Below are 19,724 nucleotides of genomic sequence, written 5' to 3'. Positions count from 1 at the left end.
CCGTGGAATTCTCTCGTGCGAATGAAGAAAAAACTTTTTGGGAAAAAAGGATTGTTGTTTTGTTTTGTGTGTGTTGTGAGGCTAAATATTCCGAATTTGGATTTTATGTTCGGATTCAATTATTTGACAATTCAATTTTGATTCTTGTTGTTTGATCACTTAAATAATCATCATGGACGAACAAAATTTACAGGTAGATCAAATGATTGCTACTTCGGAACGTTTTCAATCATTGGAATCGAAAATCAATCATCTAACTATTGATTTGGACAAGAAAAATATAGCGTTGAATGATCTTAATTTTCATAATCAAAATCTAATTAAAGGTATGTCCATTCTACTTTCGAATGAATTTATTTTGAAATATTTTTTGTTGTTTTTTTCAAACAAATAGAAAACAATGAAATAAAGATGGAATTATCAAACATTCAAAACAATTGTCATTCACAGCTTTTGTCAGTGAAAAATTTGTTACAAACAAATCAAAACAATGGACAAAATATTAATAATGATCAAATAATCAATATGATTGATATGATTATCAAGAATACTATGTCATCAACATCAACCCACAAAATCCATAATGATGATAATGTTTTCTTCGAAATGATTGAATCAAAATCAAAATTATTTCGTTATGAAAATGAACTACCATGTTTACGTGATAAAAATGAAATTCTTGACACAATGATTCGATCAAAAAATGATTATATAAAAGATTTATTAAAATTTATTGTTGAACAACGTAAACAACATGAAACAATTGTTGATTCATTGGAAAATGAATTAAAAATTCAAAACAAAAACAATGATATGATTCGTCATGAACTTGACAATTCAAAATCTAAATGTCAAACATTAGAAATTGAATCAGCTGAATCAAAGCAACAAATTGCTGATTTATCTGATAGGCTACAAAAATCGGAAGAAAGCCGTCAAAAAATCATTGATGAATATGATCAAAAATATCGAATAAAAACAGATGAATGTGATAGTTTAAAGTTGGAAATTGAAAAATTGAATAATGTTTTTGAAAAATCGAAAACCGAAATGTTGGAAAAATATCTGGAAAAATTCTATCCAAATATCACAATGTTTAGCCAGATATTCGATCGTAATCGTTCGGTTAGTCAACTTTATTCACAATTTTTACAAACGGAAACAATGAATAAGAATTTATTGATTGAAAAAACTGTACTTGAAGATCGTGTACAATCATTAACCAAACAATTGGATGATATGGAACGATCAACAACGAATCTAATGAATGAAATACAACGTCTAAAACGTATGGAAGATAAAATGTTAAAAATTGAAACCGAAAACAAAGAATTGGCTATTTCTTTAAAATTCTATCAAAATTCTGCACATTTATTGCATAATGGTGCGAAAACATTCCATGATAATTTTCAAAATCTTTCTAATAGGATTAATATCCTGGTTAAACATGAAACAAATCAGATTAATGATCAAGATACTGTTAATAATGGTAATAATGATTCGACCGGTATGATGGCCTTAAAATATGTCATGGAATTGCAGAATAAATTTCAAGAATTTCATCAACTTCAAACAGAATTTGAACGTCAAAAATTAAATTTTATAAATGAAAAACAGAATATTATTGAAAGTGAAAATCGAATCGATTCATTGATGCAACGAATTGCAATGTTGGAAATGGAAAAACAACAATGGCAAGCAACAAATGGTGTATTACAAAGTGAATATGATGTACTTCAAAGTTTGATGACAAGTATAAAAACTGAATATCATGAGGAAAAAAGAAAACTTGAACAAACAATCAGTGAATTGGAAATGACAAATAAATCATTACAAGAATCTATTCAAAAATCGAATGATAAACTTAATATGTCGGATGATGAACAAAAAACATTAAAATCAATACGTGATGAATTGGAAAATCGTTTAGATTTGCAATCAAAACAAATGATTTCAATGGAAAAACGTTTAAAATTACAGGTAAAACGATTAGAACAATTGGAAAAATCGGATGATGAATTACGAAAAATAAATGAACAATTAAGGCAATCGAAAGAAATGGCGGAAAAAAATTGGCAAATAATGTCCGAACAAGCTGATGATTATCGACGTCGTTTAATACGAATGGAAACAGAATTAAATGGTTGTGAATCAAAAATGGAATTATGGAAACGTAAACAACAATATTTTCTTGAACGTTTGTCAACATTATATAATGATAGTGAACGTAATGATCGTATGACAATGATTATCCAATCAATGACCGAAAATAAATGTTCGATTGATGATGAATTATTACGATCAATTGAACGAATGAAAATGAAAATAGAAAATCGAAACGAATCATTGGAAACACAACGTCAACAATGGAATGAAGAAAAATTGATTTTTACTGAAAAGATTTTACAATTAGAAAATGATTTACGAAATGAGATTAATCGTAATTTAGAATTGGAAAATCATTTCGTTTCACAACAACAACAACAACCAGTTAAAGATGGTAATGATATTATGGCCGAAAGATTTGAAGCATTAACAAAAGAATTAAATGAATTGAAACAAAAAATTTTGACATCTGATCAACAATATCGAAAATTATTGGAAGAAAAGCTGAAAATCGAATCCGAATTTACCGTTGTTAATGATGAAAAATCACGAATTTTGGCCGAATCAAATCAGATAAAACAGAAATTTGAAATGAAAATCGATCAACAACAATCACAAATGAAAAGAGAACTTGAACGTTATAATCAAGATTTGTCCGTTTCACAAACAGTATTGATGGCAAAAAATTCAGCTATTGAATTGTTGGAAAAGAAAATTGAAATGACGGAAAAAACAGTAAAAGAATTGCAAAAAGAATTATCGGATAAAAGTGATGAATGTCAACGATTACAATTACAACGGCAACAATTACGTTCAGCACAAATCGAAACGGAAATATTGCAAACAAAATTACAACGAATGGAACAACAAACAAATGAATGTCAGAAACAAATCGAAGATCAACAAAAAAATTTGATCGAATTAAAAATGCAGAAAACAATACAGGAAAAACGTTATGATGAAAGATTAAATTTGTTACGATCAGATGTGGAACAATTACGATTGGAAAAATTGGATCTAATCCAAGCGAATGAAAAACTTAATCATGATCTTGGCCATTTGATTTGTTCATTTAGTTTGGAAAAAAATCCTGCCAAACATATCGATGAAGAAGTAAAAAATGTAATTGAAAATCTAACCGGACAGAATAAATCCCTTTTGAATAAATCGAAAACATTTGAATTACACAGTGAACGAATGCGAAATGAAATAGATTCAATGCGAATGACAATCATTAATCTTGAACAATGTATTCAACGTGAAAAATTAGATTCCGAACAAATGAAACAATTATTGCAGAAAGAATTTGAACAAAAAACAAAATCCATTGATTTGAATCGAGAATTTCAGGAAAATTTTCAAAAAATACGTAATGAAAATGAAGAATTAACAAGAAAATGTAATCAATTATCATTGGAAATTGAACGTCTACGACAAGAAGATTCTCGTGAAAAGGTATGTATTGATTGTTTGTTTTGCCATTGTTGTTGACCAAAGAGTTTTTTTTGCATTTTTTGTTTTTTAGGTTGCTGATGCCGGAGTAATTGCAACATTACAATCACAATTACAACAAACTGAATCTAATAATCAGGAATTGAAAACAAAACTAACTGATTTGGATGTGAAATATCGTAAAAGTGAACAAGATTTGGCTGATATCAAATCAAAATATAGCCAACAAACAACAGAATTGGAATCATTACGTAAAGAATTGGCTACAATAAATAAAAAATATGATGAATCGGAAAAACAATTAGAATCAATTCGTAATGAATTATCTTCTGTACAAACAATAAATCAACAATTAAAAAATCTTGCACGAAAATATAAATCACAATGTGAAAAACAACAACAACAACAACAATCTGGCTCGAAAGAAACACAACAACAACAACAGCTTGATCTGGAAAATAATAATGCATTAGAAATGCGTATTCAAAATCTTAATGATGAAAATGAAAAATTAAAAGAACAAATTTCACAGTTACAGATGGAAATTATTCAATGTCGACAACAAACAGAACAATCAAAACAAAAAGCTCGATCGATTGGACAACAAGCGAAAAATCGTCTATCAAATATGGAAAAATTATTGAATGAACGTGATAAGGAAATTAATTTTCTACGTTCAATCATATCGGATAAATCTAAAATAATAGATCCATCCAGTGTTGTTAATCAACAACCGATTGCCGGTTGTAGTCATAGTTCTGGCCAATCGGTTAGTTCAACAATTGTATCGGCTTCATCAAATCGTTTACATCAACAACAACCAAGTACATCTTCATCATCATCATCATCATCATCCACCACCTCTTCAACCTCTTCATCATCAACGACCATGACAATGACAAAAACAATGAATCAACAACGACATCATCAACCTTCATCTAGTTCAGGTAGCCAAAATGAAGATAATGATACTGATAATAATCGTTTACAATCAGCACAAATATCATCACATACAACATCAATGATGGATGATAATAGTATGGAATCATCATCATTAGCATCGACATCAACATCATCATTTTTTCCAACAACAAATATACCATCAACATCTTCATTATCATCATCGAATAATCATAAACGAAGAATTCAATCATTATCACCTGGTAATCAAGAACATCAAGAATTAGGCGTAAAGATTCTTTTAAAAAAGAAACGTATTGATAATATTATTGATAATATTAACAATATGAATTCTGAAAATTCTACTAATCAAACAATCAATATTCAACAACAGCCATTGAATTTAGATAATCAAAATGCAGATAATAATGATAATGATGATGATGATGAAGATGAAATGGAAGAAGCTGAACAATCATCACCACTTGTAATACAAGTTGATGATGATGATGATGATGATGATGAAGTAGAACAATCAATTAATGATGATCAAATTGATCATAATGAACAAGAACAGATTGTTGATCAATCACATCAACAATTAGAACCAGAAGAAGAAGATCATCATACTGAATCAAATGATGGTTCTTATCCGGAAGATACTGATGCATCATCAAGTAATAATAATAATAATAATCATGATCATGATAATAATGATGATAATAATAATCAATGAAAATTGTCAATGATGCTAAATGATAATGATGATGATGATGATTGTGTCCTTTTTCATATTGCCAGAATTATTTTTACCTTTTTTTACTTTTCGATTTGTAATACACACATTTTTTTCGGATGATTATTATTATTATAACAAGAATTTTTTTTTTATTATAATAAAAGTGGTCAATAAAAAAAAAGAAATTGTAGTTTTTTTTTATTTTTTTTACGGTTGAATAAATGATGAACAAAAATAACCTATTAGATTTAGAAAAGGCGATAACAAGAAAGCAAGAAAAAAAGTTGACAACCTGGAAATTACATTTCCGTTAGATTTCTGTTTCTTTTGATCTGGAAAAATACAACAACAAAAACCAAAAATATAATGATCACCAAGAATCGTTGTTCAGTTTTGTTTTGGTTTTGTTTTGTTTGTGATCCGAAAAGGAATCACTGGACTTATTTAGTTAGTTAGATAAAACATTATTACCATCCGAATACAAAAAGGTTACAAAAAAAAAAAAGGAATTATATGTATGTTTTGGCTGTTTCCTATAGTAAAGATGAAACTTTTATTCTTTTCGATTTTGATCAACCAAACGAAAAAAAAAAATGTTGTTTGAATCAAAAAACAACAACATTTGTTGTGATTATTACCAGTTTTTTTCGGAGGAGGAAAGATACGAGTTATTTTTCTTAAATCGATCTTGAAAAAATATCGATTACTTAATCGATATTACGATTGTCATGTCAAAAATTTTTTTTCCTGGTCGGATAAGATCTGAATATCGTTGTTATCATCATCATCACGATGATGAATCTTCCATCGAGGATTAGTTCTTCTTCTGAACTGAAAAAAAAAGAAAAAGTTTTTCAAGTTTTCCATAAAGATAATCATCATCGAGTTGATTATTGTGAATCATATTTGTTTCTTTTACACTTTTAAAGTGTAAAACGAAAACTTTATGACAGTCGATGATGATGATGACAGAGAAGACTTCATCGATTCCAAAAAATCCACTCAATTTTTTTTTCGATTTGAAATGACACAGAAAAAAAGCAACTGAAGAAAACTAAAGAAACAAACAATTCAGACATTGAACATCGATTCATCATTCATTCATTCATTTGCACATCTAGAGAGTACCGTTGTTGTTGTAAATGTTGAAACACATTTGTATTCCGATCGATCAAAATCGAACCAAAAATTTGGAAAATGGAATGGAAATTTTTTTCAACACTTTTTTTGTGAGCAAAAAAGGTTTTGGTCGTTTGTTTTCGCCCATAGAGTTTTGTCATTTTCGATCGGATTCGATGATGAAAATGTCCGAAAAAATTTTTGAAAATCTGAATTTTTCCAAAAACCATCAAAACAAAAATGATAATGTTTTGATGGGTTCTTCTCGTTCAACACCGATAATTGATCATCAAATGATGATGATTACCCCATTGAATTCCAGAAAAAAATGAACAAAAAATGTCAAACAAACATTCAGTGTGCATCATTGTTATTATTATGAGAATTGGGATCGTAAATGATTGATGATTTTGTTCATTTACGATTGAGTTTTTGTTTGTTTGTTTGTTTGCGTGTAAATTGACATTGTCAAATCACATTTAACATTAATGATTTTCGAAACAACAACAACAACATTCCAGAACAGCAAAAGATTGATTTTGTAGTTTGTAGTTTGTTTCTAATCGTTAACATTTTTTTCTGTTTTTCAGTTTTAAAAAACAAAACAAAACGAAAATTCTCGAAATGAAAAATTTTCGTTTTTTTTCAAAAAAAAATTTGATTCCATTTTTTTTCATCTTTATTAATAATATTTCCTGCTTGCTTTTCTTTTCGTAAATAAATGTCACACACACACACAGACACATTCTTGAAAATTCAGGAAATTGAAAACAAAAAAAAAAATTCTTGAAAAATTTGAAAAAGAAGAAGAAGGAAAATATCAAATTCCTAGCACATAGCATCACATCATCACATTTCTGGAATTTCAAATAGCTCAATTCGAATGTTTTTGTTTTGTTTCTGTTTTTGAGAAATTTTTTCTAAAAACAAGATAAAATTTTTAATTCCCCGAACGATAATGACAAATTTCATCTAACCTAACCTCATTTTGGCCAATTGTAGTAAAGTTTTATTGGACCTAACTTGATTGAAAGAAAAAATTTATCATAGGAGAGATATGAGGAAAATAAGAAAAATTATCAATCAAAAAGAGGGGAAAGGAAAAAAATCATATGTATCTATCGTATGATGATAATATGTTTGTTAATGAAATGTATTCACATATCAAGAAACGAAAACAACAACAAAATGAAAGTGAAATTCATTCAGAGCATAAACATAGTAACATTAAATAAATGGCCTGTCTATGGTAAATTATCATTCATGTATGATATCCATTTTTTTGCTTCTATTTCTGTCGATAATCAACATGGAAAAAATACTTGAACAAAAAAAAAAAGGATAAATCAACAAATTTATAAAGTTTCAAAAGTTTCAATTAAAAAAAATTGTTTTCCCTATGATTTTCTCCGAATTCTTTATATTGAAATTTTGGTGGATTTTCATTTTCATTTCGGAAAATTGTTTTGAAAATTGATATTTCGTAATCGCCATTTTCTTCTTGCCCTTGCATAATATTCAATCAATCAATCAATGAATCGTTATTGGTTTGTCATCATAAACGAAAAAAAAATGAATAGGTATTATAAATCCAGCAACAACAAACAACAAAAAAAACCATCAAAACCGTTTTATATATTTTTGACATTTCAAATATTGAAACAATTTCATTTTCATTTCTGCTTAGTCAAGCAATAATAATAAAGATGTTTATGGTCCACATTTATGATTTTTTTCTTCTTCTTCGTCTTTCTTTCATTCAATGATGATGATTGAAATAAAAAGATTATCAACATTGATTTAATGTTGCTGAAACCAAAAAAAAAAAAGTTTCTATTTTTTGCTGAATTTTGAATTTCTCTGTGTGTGCAAATGGCTACATTGACAACAACAACAACAACAACAAGAAAAAAACCCAATGTAGCAAACGAAAAAAAAAAATACATCATCAAAATAAAAAAACTAATCAACCAAACTGGAAAAAAAGGATAGCATCCTGTGTTTTCTTGGGTGCTCGGGATAAAAAACAATTTTTTGTTTTTTCTTCTTCATCACTATACTTCTGTTTGTTACTTTTTTTTTGCATTTTATCATCATCAACATCAGTATCGAATCGAATTGAATTTGATCAGGATTTTTTTTCTCACTGTTTCTCGGAAATTTCGCTTATTTGTTGTGTGTGTGTGTGTATGAAGTGTTAATAGTGTTGTGCCATTGAATTGTTTGAATATTGCTTCACTTTTGTTCCAATTTTGTTGTTGTTTCTACAAATACCTGTTGCTAATTATCATCGTTTTTATCAATCAATCAATCAATCAATTGATTTTCTCTGATTGATCATTATTATTATGATCAATATTTATTTGGCCATTCAAAATGGCCATAACAACAATTATCATTATTCACACAATAATGGTGGTAATAATGGTGGAATAAAGAATTTATTCCGGAAAATTTCTCTATTTTCCATAATATTTTTATTGATTTGCAATCCAATTATCGATTGTAATAATCAATGGAATAATGATGTTGGTGGTGGTAACAACAGTAGTAGTAGTAACAGCGGTAATGAATATTCAATTACAAATTTTTTACCATCATTTTCAACATTATTATTTTGGCGACAACCAGAATCATCATTGAAAATTAATAATCAAAAACAATCTGTTCAACAACAACAACAACAACAACCAATTGTTACAAGAGAAATTCATCAACAACTACCTGCTATGAGTGCCGCTTTAGTTGATGATCGTCATTCATCAAATAATGACCAAGATTTGATCATTAATACATCACCATCACCGCCATCGACAATGATTGTAACCAATTCAAATCGTAATCGTTATTGTCATAGCTGTCCAAATGGTGATTATATGTATCAGGATAATGATGAAGAATACCGACAACGTATTGAATTTATAAAAGTACAAATTCTAAGTAAACTTGGATTAAAAGAACCACCAAAATTTGCTAATCAACCTGATATTGATCTAATCAATATGTGTATGTATTTTTTTAAAAAATCTTGTTTCCTTATTATTGTTTTATCTGTTTGGATATTTGATTTTTTCTCTTGTCCTTGAAAAGATATGCGAATTGTTGGCCAAACACAATCAACAAAACGTAATGCTGATAATTATGATGATGAAGATGAACAGCAAAAACAAATTGAAAACCCCATTAATCGAAAAAATATTGATCAAAATACACAGATTATATACATTTTACCAAAACATTATCAATATTATCATTTAAAATCACCAATATTTGATTTAACATCAATTAATCAACAACAACAACAACAACAACAACAATCAAATGATAATGATAATTTAATGTTTATAAAATCGATTATAATTTTAGTTAAATATAGTAATTTTGATTTGAATACAAATACAAATAATATTACAATTGATCAATCGCTATTAGATTTAACAATATCATCTGTATCTGGTTTGATTGAATTAAAACGTAATGCTGTCATTAATTCCAATGATAATAATGGTAATCGTAATGGTAATGATGAAATTTTTGATTTGATCAGCATTGTTTCACCAACATCTCGTATAGCAAAAACAACAACAACTATTGAACAACAACAACAACAACAACAAAATGAAGAATCAACCACATACGAATATGATGTGACCAATTTATTGTTGAACAACAACAACAACAACAACAATGTTGTTGATGGTGATGATAATCGTATACGAATGTCATTGTTATACGACATGATACGAATTTACAATGAAAATTTTGATATAAAAAGCTCATTTATTAAAGTTGAAATGACCAATGTCAACAATAATAAGGTATGATGATTTTTGCTGCTTTTGTTTGGTTTTGTTTTTTTTTGTTGACATATTTTTTCTCTCTCACAAAAAATACATTTTCCTTTTGTTCCATTTTTTTTTGGTTCATGGCTTGGTTCTTGATAAATATCATTTGTCATTGCCATTTCAAAAACATCTTTGACACGCAATTATTCTCTTTTAACCCACCCGCCAATCTTTCCACAACCAAAAATTTAAAAAAAAAAACAACCAGGCACAACGAGTAAAACGTAGTGTTGATTGTACAGATAAAATATCATTCTGTTGTCGACAACCATTTTATGTTAATTTTACTACAATCGGTATGTGTCAATCATTTTTTTTTACATTTTCATGAATATCACATTAACCTGAATGAATTTTTTTTTTTTAAATTTTTTATTTTTTAACAAATTTCAACATATTTCAAAATGGCAAACTTTTCTGACTTTAACCCTTCCATCATCATCACCATCAACACTGTCATTTTTTTATACCCAACCGTCAATGCTGCCGGGCAAATGAATAATGCTTTTTTTTTTTCTCTCGGTGGAAAATAAAACTTTTCGCTTGCTGCTGCTGTTATGTAATTTCATATCATGAATTTTTTTAAAAAAATGTCAACCGAAAAACCTACAAAAATATATTCCATTCTCCATGTGGCAATCACCATTCTCGATATCAACAACAACAACAACGAAAAATGAAATGACAATCATTTTCATCATTGGCTAAAAAAAAATTCTCACCCAAAAACCCAAAAATCTATGCACAAACAACGCACACGGAATATTGACATTTTTTTATTTTTTCTCTTTGCATAAGGATGGAACAATTGGATTCTACATCCACTTGGATATAATGGAAACTATTGTAAAGGTATGTTGTTGTCGATGTTGATGATGTTTTTCATACAATTTTTTTCTACTGAATTTTTTTTGTTCGTTTTCACTGAAGAATTCACACGGGACATTCATGGAAGAATATAGTTGCAAGCAGGGAAAGAAAAAAAAATTCAAAATGTGTGTGTGTGCGTTTGTCATATTTTTCTCCCGTTGATTATGATGATGATGTTTAGCATCCATTCTTTTTTTTTTTTTTTTTTTTTTTGATAATGTTTTTTCTTTCATATAAAGCTTTCCCGGTTTTTCTATGTGTGTGTGTGTGTTCCTCGTTGTTGTTGTTTTTTGATTGACTTTCTCCTGGTGAATGTGTGTGTGTCTGGAACAGTGAAAAAAATAAACCTAAATGTTTTGTATGAGAAAAAAAAATAAATTATTATAAGGACAAAATTCTATTGAAATTCAATACTAAAATGTCCTTATAGTTATTATTATTTTTGATATAATTTTCCATTAAATAAGAATGTTTAAAGGTGACACCAAAAAAAACAACAACAACAAAGCAGGTGTTCGAGCATGTTTTGTATTAGGTGGGTGGATTGCAATACGATTATGATTCCACAACAATAAATCTTCTTTTTTCACCGATAGATTCTGATGATGACGGTATGAAAATTGATGGGAATTTTGGATAAGAGACAAAATAAAAACAGATACAATGTCGTGTTTTAACGGGGCAAAACGAAAAAAAAATGTTATTTAAAAATTGATCCAAAAAAAAAAAAGAAACATCATTCATTTTTCGTTACTTTGCTGGTGTTTCATTATATTTCCAATTGAGACTTTTAGTTAATTTATTTTTTGTTTGTTTTTTTTTCAATTTCCGTTTGACAGTGTTTTTTTTTTTTTTTGCTGGTGATTTTCCAATCCCATGGATAAATATTAACCGGAATTTCTTATTGATTATTGGTGAAACACATAAACAATTCTACCAAGGCTGATTTTAATTGAAAATTTTCCTTTTTCTTTATATTTTTTTGTTTTGTTTAATGAATTTTTCTTAAATTGATTCTTTCCTTTCTTACCCAAACACACACACACACTTTATTATTATTATTATTAATCGATTGGATTCTTTGGTAACGAAGAAATGAAAAATATTTACGGAAATTAATTTCAATCAGAATTTTTCTCTCTCTCTCTCTCTCTCTCTCTCTCTCTCTCTCTCTCTCTCTCTCTCTCTCTCTCTCTCTCTCTCTCTCTCTCTCTCTCTCTCTCTCTCACACACCGAAATGACATAATCTTTAATGTATGTTATTAATGATGATGATGATAATGGGGTGAACACAAAGATAGAGGGATAGAAAAAGGAAAAAAATTGATTCTTTCTCTCGAATACCTTACCACCACTGTTTGTTTGTGCGTTTCTCTGTGTGTGTGTGTGTGTGTCATCATAGATTAATTAGGGCTTAATTTTTTTTTTGGCTGAATTTCGACTGACTGAATGAATCAATAAGCTTATTTTTTTCCCAAAAACGAAACATAAATGTTGGTGAATGGATCATATAATTTGCGGTTTTCTCTCTCGTACACACTCTATGTTTTTTGTTTTTTTCAATCAACATCCTCACACATCAGAAATGGATGATAATATTATTAATAATAATAATTTTTCTTGACTGTCAAACATCATAAGAATTGTGTAATAATAATGATGATGGTGAGAATATTCTTTGAACTAGTTTTTTTTCTTTCTCTCTCTCTCTCTCTCTCTCTCTCTCTCTCTCTCTCTCTCTCTCTCTCTCTCTCTCTCTTTCAAAGATGAAAAAAATTATTATGTCGTTTTCCTAATTAGACTTGACATATTTTCCAAAAAAAATTCTTCTTTTCCATTCGAAATTCTTCGAGAATCATCATCAATGATAAGTCGTATCCGTTTTATACCCTAAACACATCACTAAAGAGCCAATATTATTAAATCCCTCAAGTTTTCTTCTTTTGGGGGAAACACTGTTGTTGTTATTCACTAAAGCAACAAACAAAAAAAAAGTGCAACCAACCGATCCAAGTGAGACTGTTTTTTTTGTTTTTCCCGTTGATGTAGTATGATAATAATATATGAGACTTGAAGCTTGAGAAAGAGACAAGTATCCAACAAACAGACACACACACACACACTTTAAGAAGCAATTCAATTGGATCGATCCAGAAACAAGAGAGAGAGAGAGAGAGAGAGAGAGATTGTACCATTCAAAATTTATATGTGAAAATCATTCATTTTCTCACATCAAAATAGGGTTTATATTTCTATTTCTATTTTTCTCTCTCCAAGTTTTTCTTTGACTTTGATCTATATTTGTTTTTTTATATATTTACTCTGAAGGGAATATCATCATTTTTATTTTTTTTTTTTTTGCGCTTGATAAAATGAAAAATTACCTTAATTAATCAATAATAAATAATTTAATGATGATGGTAATCATCATCATCATAATAAAATATGATTCATGTGTTTTTTTTGGGGTTTTTTGTTTGTTTAGTCGTTTGGTTAGCCCAGATTTCAATTGTGTTTCAAAATTGCCGCATATTCTGAATCAGAGAAAGAAGAGAATCCGGAATCAAAGAATCAAAAGCCGATTCTGTCTTTCTTTCTTCTTTCTTCTGTGTGTAAATAATAAATTTCCCTTCATTTGTAATTTGACAAATCGATTATCAAACTGTATTCGAAACGCCTACGTTTTTTTTGGTTAAAGTAACATATTGAATATGACATTTGCAACTTCTTTCATTGCATATTTGAAAAACACACACACACAAGGGAAAATTTTGGATTTCAATCGATCGATCGATCGATCGATCGATTGATGATCATCATAATTGAGCCATTTGAAAAAAATCTTGATCATTTTGGTTGTCATTTTTTTCAATTATATTGTATTGACATTGTAATCAAGAAAAATTGAATGAAAAGAAACAAAAAAAAATCAATAGTCATTATTCATATTCATATCTCATAATCAATAATCGATATTGTGTAGGATTTCATTCATTCATTCATTCAACTCTTTCAATTTCAATATTTATAGTTATAATTTTGTTTTGTAATTGATGATTCTTTTTGACTAATAATCAATATTTTTTTTATATCTGATTTATTGACTTTTTTCCTGCACTTTTTCCCTGGCAATCTTTCCGGAATACTATTTTTTTTTCCTGGCAACACTCGAAACATTCAACAAAAAAAGGACAATGTGATTTAAGCCATGCACGTTATCATCATACAACCGTTATGGGTAAGGGTTAAAAAAAAATTTCTTTGTTAATTCAATGTCTTCAGTAAAAAACCAAACCAAAACACTAACCAAAACACACATTCGCTTATTTATAAAGGAATCAACTCAATTCTGTTCAAGGTAGTTTTTAGGAATCACTGTTTAACCCCCGAAAAAATGGCAAACAAAACATAGTAGTCAGTTTGTATCTTTGTGGATAAAGCCATTATTTGTTTTGATTTTTTTGTTTGTTTGTCCATATGATTATTGTTCAACAAACAAACAAACAAAAGTAAATGGATAGGTTGACCATTCAGTGAAACAAACAAACAAAAATTTTGCTTACTTCATATCCGTTGCAAGAATAAAAAACCTTTTTTGGAAAATCTTTATAGCAAAAGCTTACAATGTTTTTTTGTTTTGTTTTGGTCAAAGATGATTATCTTGGCAAACCAAAAAAAACCGAAAACATAAACAAAAACAAAAAACATAAAAGATGCAATGACAATCAACCAACCAAAGCAAAACAAAACAAAACAAAAAAAAGTCCATTATTACATGAAAATCTCATCTTCTGTCCATTTTTTTCATGTTGTTGTTGTTATTATTAGACCATTTCATTTCTATCATCATCATGATATTAAGTCAGTCAGTGTATATATTCTTGGATTTGAAGATTTTGTCGTATAAAGTAATCAGTCGGTTATATAACCTTGTGTTTGTGTGTGTGTCTCTCTGTGTGTTTGCTTATATTATGTTCATGTTTGTCTGTTGTCATCTTTTCTTGTTGTTCTTGAAACATTTCGTTGTGTGTGTGTGTGTGTTTCAAGATCTTTTTCTTGTTGTTTTTGAACACTGAACACATTCTGTTGTTGATGCTGATCATGAATTATTTACCTTGATACCTTTACCCAAAAAAAATCGTGTTATATATGTGTGTATTCTGTGTATTCTGTTGCTTATTCTGTGTCTGTTTTTGATCATTTCTTTCATTTTTTCTTGTTCAAAAATAATTGTTGTTGATCAAACAAACAACAAATGTATCTAAATATATATTGATGCTGGTTTTTTTTATACATTTATTTTCCAATCCAATGACCGGATAAATAAACACAACGCTCGACGCTGGATAACAACAACCCAAAAATAATGAATAAATAATTTTTTGTTTTTTCTTGTTTTTTTACACACACAGGAAAATATCCAGTAATAAAACTATGCTGTTCACCAAGAGAAATGTCATCGGTTAGTATTTTTATCATGATTAAAAATGAATGAATGTATTGCTGTTTTCTTTCTTGATCTCATTATTATTCTATTTTTTTTTCGTTGTTTTTTTCACACAGATTTCATTAATCTATATGGATAATGATTATAATATTTATCAGAAAAATTTACCAAATATGGTTGTTGAATCATGTGATTGTGCCTGAATCTATCCGAAAACAACAACGATGGCAACCAACAACAATCAAAGGATGATCAAAGGCGAAAAAACATCTGATATTATGATATAATAACCCACCAGAATTTTAATTTTATTTTTTTAAAAAACTTTTTTTTTAAAAAAGAAAATCTGTTATGATTTATCACTTGAGTTTATCACTATATTTATTTACCATTAAAAAACAAAAATTCTTAGAATATTAAAATCGAATCCACATTTCGTTTTTTTTATCATTTTAAGCATTCTCAAATATTCTCAACAACAACAACAACAACATCATTTATATTCAATATACGATATTCGATAGGTGGTATATTGAAAATGATAATCATCATCATCGATGGTTCATTGCATTGTTAATTTATATTCCTCCCAAAAAAAAATATATCGATTTACCTTAGTGATATAATATCTTGATCAGAAAAAAAATATATTCCTCCTCTCCTGGAAAAAAATGTTGGTTTCACTTATTTTGAAAATCCAATTTCATTTTCTTCTTGCTCAAAATTCTAATGAAATTCAGCTTCAGTATGAATCGATTTTCATAAATATTTGGCTACCTTGTTACAAATCGATATAGTGAGTGATGATGAGATTCATTTCATTTTTATTGAATGATTCATATCATCATTGAATTGAATTGAATTGAATTGAAAAAAATGGAAATCATCTAATTTCATTTTTCAAAAGAGAGAAATATTTTTTTCTGAAATGATCATCAATTCTTTTTCCAAAAATTTCGATTTTTTTCTTTCGGAAAAAAAAAGATATCTGATGATCAGAATTCAGGCAAAAATTCTGATCATCATCATTTGCATATGAATATCACTTTGATGTGGGAATGAAGTAAAAAAAATGCACCAGGTTTATTCATTCTATTTTACTTATTTGCATTAAATTGTATCAAGGAAGAAGAATCTTTTTTTTCTCCATTCAAAATTCTTGATGATGATGATGATGATGATGAGTCGAGGAAAAAAAATAATGAAAAAAATAACATCATTATTTTTTTCCAACAAATTCTCTGTGTAAAAATGAAAATGAAAACTTTAAGTTTTTTTTTCTGAATTTTCATTTTCTCTTCTTCTTGTTGTGAATAATAAAAGTTAATTCTAACTGAATTGTTGAAGTGAAGATGTGGAAAAAAGTGGAAAAAAATCAAAGTTTAAAAAGAAGAAGATATTTGATGAAAAACTTTTCTCATTTACATCAACAGCAACAGCAACAACATCAAGAGTAACGAATTTTATGAAAAACCCCTTTTAAAAATGAATGATTGAAGGTGTGAATGTGATGTGATGACATATACTTCCCATGACAACACAATGATGACAGAATTTTTTTTTTTTTTTTGATTCAAAATCCGATTGTCATCTGGAATTCATTTTTGATTTTCACTTTTGTTTGTTGAAATTCTTCATTCATCCATTCCATTTTCGCTGAGTTAGCCATAGAATTTACGATTCAATGAATGATTTTTGTTCCAAAAGAATTCTTTCAATGATTTTCTTTTTTTCCATCGAGATTTACGAATCAAGTTTTGTTTTGTTGTTTTTCTGGTTTCCATCATTCGATTGACAGATTTTTTTCTCCATAATCATTACGGGGGGGTTGAAAATTTTGCAATTCTCTCCCCTTCTTCCCCCTGAGACGAAAAAAATACAGAAACCAGAATACCAAAATGAATGAATGAAAAGCAAATCTGTGACCAAATAATAATTTTTTCATTATTTTTGGATTTTTTTTCTTCTCATTTCTCGTATTGACTTTTTGGATTTTTTTATTTCGTTGAAAAGCTTTAATGTTCGTTTAAAAAAAAATTTCAAAGCAAAAAATCATTGATTTGCACACTTAGCTTTTTCGTGCTTTGAATATATTTTTTTGTAAAATGAATGAATGAATGATGATTATGCAAACAACGTGTATTCCATTAAATGTAGTTTCTAACCATTTTTCATAATAATGGTTAAATGTTTTTAACACAGCAAATACTTTTTAAGGTTTCCAAAAGTCCGAAGAAAATGAAAAGGTCAATTTTTTCACAGAAAACAAACAAACAAATGATAAATGAATATGATGATTGTCGACGATTGGAAAAGAAATGGTTTCTGGTTTCCTTCGATCATCATGTGGCACCATAAGTATGGGCGTCATTATCGTCGTCGTCGTCGCCGTTATTCTTTGTTGCAGCATCTGGTAGTGGGTGTATTTTATTCAAAAAAATAATGGTCGTTTTCGTATGATTCAAGTGTTACACGAAATGATTTTTGAAATGGGCCATTGAAAGATGATTACATCTTGATTGTTTGCTCGATTTTTGATTTTTGATGAAAATTTCTTCTTTTTTTTCATTTTATCCAAGCGATTAATGATTCTCGTTATACATATCAAATATCGATTTCTGTTTCTGCTTTTTCTGTTTTCCTGATCGATTTTGTTGCTGGAAAATTTCTTATTATTATTATTTTTCTTTGATTTGATTGAATTTATCCCCAGAACAACAGCAGAAAAAATTGATTTATTCACATCTGGTATGGTCGACACAAACATAATTGGTCGTTTTTAATAATGAAAAAAAAATTTTTCCGTTTTGTTCAAAATTCAATCCAAAATCGATACAGAGAAATGGCGAAAAAATGAATCATTGTTTATGGTTTGATCCAAATTGGATCCAATTTTATTTTCTGGTAGTGAAAAAAAGAAAAGAAAAATTTCTTTGTTTTTTTTTTTTTGATTGATGATGAATGATATTTGACCATTGAAAGGAAAAAAAACAAAGCAAAAAAGTAAATAAAACTTTGATTTCGATTTTCATTTCGATTTTGTGGTGTTTCAGAATTTGCAAATGTAATGATGATGATGATGATGATGTGATTGATTGATTGATTGGATTCGATTCTAAATCGATTTGGTTTGAATTGAATTGGATGTGGATTTTCTTTTATTGAAATAATAATAGAATTTTGTTTTGCAAAAAAAAAAAAATCTTTCTGGCTGGTTTTTGTCATTTTCTCGACCATTTTTCAAAGAAGAATGGAAAACTAGCTAAGAATTTCTTAACTATAAACCAAAAACCGATTTACCAATGATGATCAATCGCCATTCACGGGCAGATTTTCTCCAGAAAACAATTCTTTCAAGTTTCGTAAACATTGCTGGGCGTAATTGAAAATTTGAAATTGAAAATTTTCAAAAAAAAACAACAAAATGTTTTTCTTTTTTTTCATCGTGAAAAGCGAAATTGATTCCCATTCAAACAAAAGAAAAAACGAGAAAAAAAAACACACATGGCTGATGACAGGTTAATTTATTTTCACTTCACAATGAACAAAACAAAACCGAACGGTTCATTCATTCATTCAACTTGTCATTGACATTCGTTGTATACCGAAAAACGAAAAGAAAAGAAAAGAAAATAAATACTTATCATCATCATCATCAAACAACCGAAGCGAAAAAAGAAAAAAAAAGTTTTTAAATTTAAAATTAAGATTCCTTTTCCTTTTTCTATTTCAGCAAAAGCCAATCTTCATCAACAAGAAATTGAAAAAAGAAAATCTGCTGATTGTTTGTTTGTTTATTTCATTTTGAAAGTTTGATTCTTACGAAAAACTTTCTCTCATTTGATTCTTGATTCTTGGTTCTTGATTCTTGATTCTTGATTCTTGATTCTTGATTCAAAGATTGATTTTAAGAGAAAATTTCTTTGACTACCATTTTTTTCAATGAATCAATATGTTTGTCGAGCAAAAGCAATCATTGATAAACTCTTTTCTTCTTTCTTATTTCTGGTTACATAATAATTACCACTATTCTCTTTTTCTTCTTTCAAATATTATTAAGTAGAAATTTTATCGTTGCAATCATCATCATCATCTTATCATTCCAAGAATTTACAACCGGTTCATTTTCTCATTTTGCTCTTAATACTTTTTTTTTGGGGGAAATCACACACAAACACTTTGCTTTACTTCAGTCTTTTTTTTCCTTTTTGGTTTGCTTTCGGTCGAATGAACATTTCACATTTCT

General features: G+C 28.3%; 2 protein-coding genes across 2 annotated transcripts; both read left to right on the top strand.

Moving 5' to 3' along the window:
- The first annotated feature begins 55 nt into the window (after positions 1-55).
- LOC113796030 (uncharacterized) lies at positions 56-5,364 on the top strand. The gene is made up of 3 exons (XM_027346276.2): positions 56-326; positions 395-3,561; positions 3,632-5,364. Exons 1-3 carry the CDS (start codon positions 173-175, stop codon positions 5,192-5,194), a joined length of 4,884 nt encoding a protein of 1,627 aa, XP_027202077.2. The 5' UTR covers positions 56-172; the 3' UTR covers positions 5,195-5,364.
- A 2,845-nt stretch (positions 5,365-8,209) lies between these two features.
- On the top strand, positions 8,210-15,905 carry LOC113796031 (uncharacterized). The gene is made up of 7 exons (XM_027346277.2): positions 8,210-9,322; positions 9,407-10,134; positions 10,370-10,457; positions 10,960-11,013; positions 14,222-14,269; positions 15,444-15,493; positions 15,595-15,905. Exons 1-7 carry the CDS (start codon positions 8,665-8,667, stop codon positions 15,679-15,681), a joined length of 1,713 nt encoding a protein of 570 aa, XP_027202078.2. The 5' UTR covers positions 8,210-8,664; the 3' UTR covers positions 15,682-15,905.
- Positions 15,906-19,724: the final 3,819 nt, after the last annotated feature.

The sequence above is a fragment of the Dermatophagoides pteronyssinus genome, unplaced genomic scaffold, assembly GCF_027571235.1.
Source record: "Dermatophagoides pteronyssinus isolate colony J.1.1.1.1 unplaced genomic scaffold, Derpt_VIB-CSIC_2022.12 sq0008, whole genome shotgun sequence".
Lineage (NCBI taxonomy): Eukaryota > Metazoa > Arthropoda > Arachnida > Sarcoptiformes > Pyroglyphidae > Dermatophagoides > Dermatophagoides pteronyssinus.
Note: the sequence above shows the minus strand (reverse complement) of the source record. Positions and strands in the feature narration are given on the sequence as shown.